The following is an 8,785-nucleotide window of genomic DNA, read 5'->3' as shown; positions in this document are numbered from 1 at the left end:
ATAAAACAAAATAATTTTAATAATAATCAAACGTGCCTGTCACTATTTTGCGTTTTTAAGAAAAATATGCCAAACTACTAATAAAATAAGCCTAGAATTTCTTTTTTTTTATCACTGATTAGTTTATACGAGTGTTAGAAATAAGAATTAATTTTAGAATAAGCTAGGCTAAGACACATACGTACTTCACAAGGGCAGAAAGACCGATTGGGTCGATAGCCTTTTTCTGTAGGAAATAAAGATTATTTATGGATAGAATATATATAGTAATAAAAATGTAAATTTTATGAGGGAAAAATATCGAAGCCCACCATATTTTTCATTTTATTAAATTTAATTTACTTTTACCTATACCTAGGTTTACCTATTCCTGCTCATTTGCAACTTCAGCTAGCATTAAGGTTCTATAATATGCTACTAGCAGTTTCCAGGTAGGTCAAGTGATAAGTGCTTAATACAATTACGCTTACACGAAAGCAACTCTCATTATGTAATATACTATTATATTGTGATGAATGATTACTGAACTATGCGTCTTCTGTCTAGCTGAATATACGGTTTTCCTCTGGCGCTCCATTTGTTTACTCCTGTTCAAAATTCGCTTGATCCGTCAAACTTGTCTTTATCTATGATAAATGCCAATGGTACCAACCGGACGATCATAAGAAACCTATGATCCGTCACTTAACAGCCACTTTTCCAAGTCACTCTCGAGGTGGAACTATAAAATGGCTTCTATCTCAAGTGTCAAAAGTCACTCAAGTCGTTCTTCGATAAGTGTCTCTCAAGTGCCACTTGGCACTTGGACTATAAATACGGCCATCATGGTTCATGGTTTTGTAAGTTTTGAAATAATATACGTTAACGTTGTAAAAGATCCGTTAAGATTCCCGACCCGCCCATTACTAGTCGATAATAATTTTTTAACCTAACTTAGTTTGTACACAGATCGTGATTGAAATAAGAAAAACAAACCAAACAATCCCATAGATTCCTATAGAGAAAATGATGTCGGATGAGTCCGAAAATGATGTAGCGTATGAGGAACATCAAGACGACCTTTACTATAACAAGTATAAATTACTGATAGAAGAATGTAGCCATTTGCAAAGGGCAAATGAAATCCTGGTGTTTCGAATACAAGAAGTGAACAAAATAACTAAAAGGAGACACAAAGAAGTTCAATTTTTTAGGTATGTAGCCATAATATGTAAGTAGATCAAAATCCACTGTAAAATCTGTATCAATCGGGAACATTACATCTTTTGACACCGATAATAATTTAGACAGAGACTAATGAATATTCATGATGAAGACTGGTCAGTAATACCTCCCGATATACTATCAGAGGATGAAGAAGACGTTAAACCAGTGATTACATCGCTGATTATTCCAAAAAAGGAAAAGCTGGAGCGAAATGAAGAACTTCTCAAAGAAAAATCAGAAAAAATAAAAAATGAGAAACCTAAAGCAACCAAGCGACCGCCTCGAAAAAAAGTGCCTAAAAGTGAAAAAGACCCGAATGCTCCAAAGCGACCATCCAACCCATTCTTCCAATTTTGTCAAGAACAAAGGCAAATTCTTATGGAACAAATTTCGGCTGAACTTAAACCCGGAGAAGTCGAACCCACTAAGCAAGAACTTACACGACAGTTGGCTCTCAAATGGAACTCCCTCTCTGTACCTGATAAAAAGGTAATAAATTTCAAGTCCCGAAGAATTCAAATTATTACTTTAATCTGAGACTTATTATTTTTACTCAATAATATTTTGATCTTCAGGTATATGTCGACAGATATGAGCGTTCCAAGGAAAAATATAATGCTGAAATGGAAGACTACAAGAGAACGAAGTAATCATCAATCCACCAAAAGTGCATTATGTTTGATTTAATATAAATTATTGGCTATCTGTTATTTTATTTTAGTGCAACGGTTGATTAATAATTGCAGTCAGGAGCGGATCCAGTCAAGTAGTAGAAATTCAGACTTTTGTTGTGTATGAAATTAGAAAAATTAACGTTAGTCGCTGTAAACCCAGCACAAGGTAGCTTCAAGGGGGGGGGGGTCATGACCCCCCCTGGATCCACCCTTGATTGCAGTTTAACTCCAATATGACTTTAGATTTATAATACCTTGCTTCTGGCTTTGCCAACTTATAGCTGACTACGATGTTTGTGATTAGATCAATAAGATACGAGTTCACCATCTAACAATGTAATAAAAAAAAAATGTACAAACAAACAAATTTCAAGTAATTACGCTTTAAATGTGTCCTTCTCCTTTCTGATGGCTTGCATTGTAGCAATAGCATCATCGCAACTGGCATGTCTTTGTACACTGCCCATCATTACTCGCATGAAAGGATTGATTTTCTTTTCTTGTAAAATAGTTGAAGGTACCTTGAATTAATAAAATTTGCTTTGGATCAGTTTTAAGTTATACGTAAAAATAGCTTGTTTTCGATTCATACGAATCAATAAATCTGACACGCCGCGAGTTAACTGCTACTTCAAAAACTTGCATATTCAAGAGAATGGCAAGTATACATTGTATTACTTTGAGACATTTAGCAAATTTCGCTAAGTTCTAAATTAGTATTAGCACCAAAACTTTCCCCTATCTTGGTGAAATTAAAAGTTAGTAATAACTTAAATTAAAAAGGGGTCTGATATTATTACTAGAATCTTTTTTACAGATAATGCAACGCTGATTGTCGTATATCATAATCAATAAGCAGAGGAAAAACATCCCCCACAGGTGACTAAATTTACACTACTTTAAACTGACATCGAGAGAACTATACCATGAAATAACTTACCGTAGGTATTCCCTTCTGTCGCTTCTCGTCTGCGTCAGCTGAAGCTTTCATAATATCTCTGTTCTCTCTTTCCACATGTCGTGCGAATTTCAAATTTTGCTGCGTATATTCATGGCCACAAAACACCAAAGTGTTGTCAGGTAGTTTGGACAGTTTCTCTACTAAAGCAGTGTACATTTGTTGGGGGGTGCCTTCAAAGAATCGTCCACAACCAGCGACAAATAATGTGTCGCCTGTAAAAACTGCCGTTTCTCCTTTCGGATCTGTTAGATAGTAGCAAATGTGTCCTGTGGTATGGCAAGGCGTGAACAGGCATTCGACATCAATTTCTCCAATTTTAAATCTATCACCATCTGATACTTTATTTGTCAGGCCACCGATTCTTTTATCACCTCCATACACTTCAAGCGGGTTCGGACATTTTTTAATTAATTCCTCGTTTCCACCAGCATGGTCCCTAAAGGTAAACCAATATTAAGCTTTTATGGGGCTCTGCGTTTTCTTGAAGCAGGCTTACCAGTGGTGATGAGTCGTTAAAATTTGTGTTAGATTCACGCCTTCATTTTGTACAGCATGCAGAACCGTATCGGGAGCTACAGGATCCACTATAGCTGCTTGTTTGGTAGTTTCGTCAGTAATCTATATAGAAAATTAAATACATAGAAATATTTTTAGCCCGTTTTTACATCTACGGATAAGTGTAGCAATTAAATAAACTCACCAAATACATGTAATTATCTGATAAAGCTGGTAACACTGTAACCTTCATCTTGGGAAGTGAAACGGTGATATGGGAGCTATGAAAAAGTTGGGAACCAAGGTTTCGTCGCGCTGTAACTGGAATAGCATAAAACATAATGCATTGTTTAATTTATTATTTTATTTAACTGCAGTCAGAAAATAAGGATAGTGCTCATAACGAGGAATTTCGATCGCCGTAATGCATCACAGAATGGAAGCCTTAATAATCGGCGTTATGCTTGACTTCGTTATACAGGCAAAAACAAATAAGTACAGCCTTGGATCAACCAAGTACAAAACACATTATCTAGCAACAGCTGGGGTTTTCAGCATTCCTTACGATTGCAGATTGAACTACCGGAAGGCAACCAAATCACTTCTTTCCAATAGTTACGAGGGGAGCTATGGAGATTTTGATACATCCAGACAACTTTCAAGGAATGGAAGAAGCCAGCGCGTTAAATCAGAGCTAGAGGAGGGCAACTTAATTTGAAACAGCTTGTATAATTTCAGAATGTATTCAACTAATTCAAGTTTCCTTAAACCAATAGACAAACATTGAAAGCAGCTAATAAATATTTCAAAAAAAAGAAAGATTTTTCTTTAGTAGTCTAAACGTGAGTTTCTTCACAAAGTTTTCCTTGATATTAATTTAATCATTTTCATCGTTCTGAACAATAATCCAAGCAATATGACTCCAAAGATTAAATGTGTAAGGGCAGCAAATTCCTTTGATATTTCGTGAAAACACCGACAGACGATCCATTTTCTGTCGATGTTTTGACAAAAATTAAAAGGAATTTTACCGCGGCTCAAGCTCGACTTGTTAGGTATGGACGCAGAATTAGATCACGAATTACTGCAAAACACTTGGTTTATTACCACCAGAAAATTAGGTCCACCATCAGGTCATGTTTTATCTAAGTAAAATTACAGTTCAACGATTAACACATCCTACATAATACATTCATTACTGAGAAAATGTAACTTACATTTACAATAAGCAGCAGTAAGGCCTTGCACTACTCTATTAGGTAATATAAAATATAGTAATGAGAGCATTTTACATTTAAAGCATCACGTAAATATCTTTAAATTTCACAAATCACTGTTTATAAATTGACAAAGTTCAAAATGATTAGAGATAACCTTGAAAACCAGTGACTGGTGGAGTGTGAAAAATTACCTTTATACAATCTAAGGAAATTTTCTGCGATTTATAAAAGCAGCGAATAAAATCTGATATTTACCCGGTTAGTATGAGAGCAGTATGAAAGATAATCAACAAAAACAATTAACATCTCTCCAACAAGTGTGCAAGTTAACTTGACATTGATACCAACACAGATTACATAGGATATTATCATGCTATTATTCTGTGGATACACCTTTGAATTTATATTCAAAGGTGTATCCACTATCTATCCAACTAAATATAAACTCTGCTATAAAACTAGTTTTATATTCAAAGCCAAGATCAAAATTTGAAATTCTGGTTTCTGCTAAGCTTTCGTTGTGGGTTGTGATGATATGATTGATACTGTGTTTATATATTATATTATATATTATATATTTATACATTGTTGAATTTACTATTAAAAGAGCTATCAAATACGTTAGTTTTTTTTTCGGTCTTTATGAAAAACAATAGTTGTTAATGGTTTCAAAGAAACGAAACGTTGGAATACATTTTCTTAGACACCATCTTATAGAGCTTGAGAAGGTGCCATGCGAAAGAATTGTTTGTTTTTTGATATTATTCGAAATAACTCCGAAAAATCACTATTTTCTAAATATCCCAAAAATTACTTGTTACCGTCAATTCGAATTTGACAATCCGGTTCTGGAAAACTACCCGACCTTCTCATTTCTCATCACTAGTTTCAGTTTTATGGTTATGTGTCCTCAGTGATAGCTGTAAAAAGTAAGGTTAAATATTATATATTTATTGACTTATTTGAGCCCCGAAAGGCTTTTTAGAGAAGAGTAAATTATGGTTATACTTGCAATTCCGTACTGATAATTCGTCCAGATAAGTAGAAGTAATATCTTCATGTCATCTTATCATGTTCGTTACAAATACTTTTGCAGTTATTTCCAGTTGCAGATGTAATTTGTTGATTATTGTTGTAGATATGATTCGTCGATTATTTAACACTGTTCTTGAAGGTGCAGTGCAAAGCCCTTCAGAAGGTCTGTTTTACCCAAGTCCATTTACCAAAAGTGATACAAGCAATTTCGGCTGGCTTTCAAGTGTGACACCTTGTTTTCCGGTAAATGCAAGCAATATTAGGATTATCAGTGAACCCTACCAATTTTATGAAACTCTATTGCATTACTGTGAAAGTGCCTCACGAAGAATTACACTTGTTAGTCTATATTTGGGAACAGGCGACTTGGAAAATCAGTTAGTCAAAGCTCTAACAGCAAACAAACAGTTCCAAGACAAGAAGTTAATTATTAACGTGCTTCTTGATTATACAAGAGGCAGTAGAAATAGGAACAACTCCCGTACAGCACTGCAACCACTGTTGCAAGACAATGAAACTAATTGTACAATATCTTTGTATCACACGCCAGTATTAAGAGGACTACTGAAGAAGTACATGCCTAATCGATATAACGAACTTATTGGGCTTCAGCATATGAAGCTCTACATTTTTGATGATACTCTAATCATAAGTGGTGCTAATTTGTCAAATGACTACTTTACAAACAGACAAGACAGATATTATTTAATTGAGGACAAGAAATTGACGGATTTTTACTCCGGTCTGGTACATAAAGTTCAAAGTTTTAGCTTAAGAATGGACAAAAATAACAATTTGAGTTTATCAACTGATTGGAACTGTGCACCATATGAAGGAAACAAGCAGGATTTCATCGAGAAAGCTGCTGATCGAGTGGAATCTTATTTGGAGGAATACAAACAGGAACAAAACATGCACTCTATTCACGATTGTGGTAAGCCTATCCAAAGTGGTTAACAATGTTGCAATAAATGGTTACCGATAAAAAATGTTAATCACGGAAAATACAAGGCAATAAGGCCGAATAAAGTGTGCTGCTGTGGCAAAGTAATAATTTTTGGCGCTCTAAGTATGCAAGATGTCATAAAATGTAATTATCACGGTCAATCTATTTCTTTTAATTAAAGGAAATAGCTATGTGAATTTTTTCCCTTACTTTTACTTATGTATTGGTCTCTAAGTCGAATCTTCCATTTTAAGATACATACATTTTCCCTACATTCCAAATGGGACAATTAGGAGTCGAACAAGACTCGTATATCACCGAAAAAGTATTAGGAGAAGCGCCTGTTGGTAGCAAATTGAGAATAGCTACAGGCTACTTTAACTTAACTAGTCAATATATGAGCACATTAATACACGACTGCCAAGCTGATTGTGAAATTCTGATGGCACATCCCAAAGCAAACGGATTCTTGGGAGCTAAAGGCTTAGCTGGAGGTATTCCCTATGCGTATTCTTTAATAGCTGAGAAATTTAGAAGGCAATGTGAAAAGAATAAGCAGCAGCATAGAATATATTTGCTAGAATATTTGCGAGATGGATGGACCTATCATGGCAAGGGTTTATGGTAAGTGTTGGAAACTGTTTTTAATGGAACTGTACGGGCACAATCAAAGATCTTTTTATTAGCAAAATCAGACGACTGGGTTTTCACCAGGTGCCACGAATTTACTTTATTGTGGATTTGTCCATAATGAATCTAGTGAAGCAGAGTAAAAGTAATGGCTGTTTTAGATGCAAAGTAACAAAAGACGAAGCAACATGTATTATTTATCGAGTGAAATTAAAATCTATAAAACGATTTGAATTAAATGTTTACGGTCTATTAATGAAATGTCCCTACATTGTTCGACTAAACAGCGAGCAAGCTAGTTTGCTTCTACAAAAAATAGATACGATGCAAGTGTTGATGCGTTACCGTTCTTCATATATCAGCTGGCTTTCGAATAAAAAGTATATACTTTTAAAATTACTTACTTATTATATAAGGCCCATTTCTCTGCACGTCTGCAAATCTGGTCGACAAATCGCGTTTTCTTTCCTGGAAACTACGACTTTACGAACATAACCCATTGGACTGTTTATCTTAGGTATTATCGTAGGTTTCATTATTATCGTAGGTTCTTTCTTCAGAAACAATATTTTCTTTCTTCAAAATCTTATGTCTACAGATTTTTCTCAAGTCTTTTACTATAAATTGATAGAGTGCTCTTATTTCTCTCTAAAGAACGAATTCTTCATTAAAACTTTATCAAAAGGTAATCAAGATCTATTACCCAGTGGCTATCCCACGACATTCTTAGGCTCAAGCTATAAGTGAAAATTCCAATTATAAAAGTTATCCTAATGTTTCCATGGAAAATCTGCTAGCGTTTTCAAAGGATCGCTCAAAAGACTATGTTAATAAATTGCTAAATTAAAATAATACAATACAAATATGTAAAATTTTCTCTCTCAACTAGGAAAAATAAATATAAACTCATTGGATATATGCAGTGTCCAAAATACTTTTTTGGCAAAGTTTTTTGTTCACATGTCACTTGAGTATATTGCTTTTTATTTATACAAATACCTGAGGAATTCGGAGGTACCGAATAGAGCGGTAAAAGGTTTACATTTATACTACACCGAAAAGTTACATGCTTAACAAAAAATCTACAACAAAATATAACTTTCTTCAGAAATGGAATTGTCTATAGTTTAGGTTTTAATCTGTTTCAGGTATTATCCACCAAAGAGTAAATATCCGTGCCTGACGATGGTGGGATCACCAAATTTCGGCGATCGATCGGTTACCAAAGATTTAGAGACCCAATTGGTGATTGTTAGCGAAAATCCTCAACTAAGGAAACAGATGCACGAGGAAAGTGAGCGACTTTATGGAAGAGGACTCATAGCTGATACGAAAAGGGAGGTGCCATTATGGGTGAACACGTTTGTTTCACTTTTTCGAAGTTATTTTTAATGTTTGTCAAAAGTTGTTTTTTTATTTATTTGTTGATGAAGAAGCATTTTGCCCATTGATGCTGTGGATATATTTATGAAGCTTAATATATAGTGTTATCCCAAATCGGTACAGAGAGAACAATTTATACAAGCCTAATAATAATCCTTTACGCGCATCTTAATCAATGTATTGTTCGACAAAAATGGAATACAATTCTCGTAAGGCGCCGAAATAAATATTTTGT

General features: G+C 34.5%; 3 protein-coding genes across 7 annotated transcripts; 2 read left to right on the top strand and 1 right to left on the bottom strand.

Annotated features, from left to right (window-relative positions):
• LOC109541357 (FACT complex subunit SSRP1) lies at positions 1-1,909 on the top strand (the record flags this gene model as incomplete). The annotated part of the gene is given in 4 exon segments (XM_019910211.2): positions 1-839; positions 991-1,193; positions 1,287-1,695; positions 1,782-1,909. Coding segments are annotated over 4 exon segments (798 nt in total). The 3' UTR covers positions 1,857-1,909.
• A 291-nt stretch (positions 1,910-2,200) lies between these two features.
• On the bottom strand, positions 2,201-4,919 carry LOC109541356 (hydroxyacylglutathione hydrolase, mitochondrial). Of its 2 annotated transcripts, none has more exons than XM_019910209.2 (5): positions 4,554-4,919; positions 3,542-3,657; positions 3,338-3,459; positions 2,821-3,277; positions 2,201-2,401 (listed from the first exon to the last, which is right to left on the bottom strand). In XM_019910209.2, the coding sequence occupies exons 1-5, from the start codon at positions 4,621-4,623 to the stop codon at positions 2,258-2,260; spliced, it is 909 nt and encodes a 302-aa protein (XP_019765768.1). In that variant the 5' UTR covers positions 4,624-4,919; the 3' UTR covers positions 2,201-2,257. The 2 variants fall into 2 exon arrangements, with proteins under 2 accessions (XP_019765768.1, XP_019765769.1); XM_019910210.1 differs by having other exon boundaries at positions 4,812-4,914.
• A 487-nt stretch (positions 4,920-5,406) lies between these two features.
• On the top strand, positions 5,407-8,664 carry LOC109541339 (CDP-diacylglycerol--glycerol-3-phosphate 3-phosphatidyltransferase, mitochondrial). Of its 4 annotated transcripts, none has more exons than XM_019910184.2 (4): positions 5,407-5,485; positions 5,695-6,525; positions 6,792-7,161; positions 8,316-8,664. In XM_019910184.2, the coding sequence occupies exons 2-4, from the start codon at positions 5,697-5,699 to the stop codon at positions 8,557-8,559; spliced, it is 1,443 nt and encodes a 480-aa protein (XP_019765743.1). In that variant the 5' UTR covers positions 5,407-5,485; positions 5,695-5,696; the 3' UTR covers positions 8,560-8,664. The 4 variants fall into 4 exon arrangements, with proteins under 4 accessions (XP_019765743.1, XP_019765742.1, XP_019765741.1 ...); XM_019910183.2 differs by having other exon boundaries at positions 5,436-5,603; XM_019910182.2 differs by having other exon boundaries at positions 5,436-5,629.
• Positions 8,665-8,785: the final 121 nt, after the last annotated feature.

Source organism: Dendroctonus ponderosae, unplaced genomic scaffold (genome assembly GCF_020466585.1).
Source record: "Dendroctonus ponderosae isolate FM_Combo_2020 unplaced genomic scaffold, Dpon_F_20191213v2 Dpon_F_20191213_2, whole genome shotgun sequence".
Taxonomy (NCBI): Eukaryota; Metazoa; Arthropoda; class Insecta; order Coleoptera; family Curculionidae; genus Dendroctonus; species Dendroctonus ponderosae.
The sequence above is the reverse complement of the archived record's forward strand: the minus strand, read 5'-3'. Positions and strand labels throughout refer to the sequence as shown.

Coding starts and splice junctions, on each gene's coding strand:
- LOC109541356 (XM_019910209.2), bottom strand. CDS start 4,623: ATGCTCTCATTACTATATTTTATATTACCTAATAGAGTAGTGCAAGGC. Junction 3,278..3,337: donor TTAACGACTCATCACCACTG/GTAAGCCTGCTT, acceptor GTTTACCTTTAG/GGACCATGCTGGTGGAAACG. Junction 2,402..2,820: donor GACAGAAGGGAATACCTACG/GTAAGTTATTTC, acceptor TATTAATTCAAG/GTACCTTCAACTATTTTACA.
- LOC109541339 (XM_019910181.2), top strand. CDS start 5,628: ATGTTCGTTACAAATACTTTTGCAGTTATTTCCAGTTGCAGATGTAAT. Junction 6,526..6,791: donor GCACTCTATTCACGATTGTG/GTAAGCCTATCC, acceptor TTCCATTTTAAG/ATACATACATTTTCCCTACA. Junction 7,162..8,315: donor TATCATGGCAAGGGTTTATG/GTAAGTGTTGGA, acceptor AATCTGTTTCAG/GTATTATCCACCAAAGAGTA.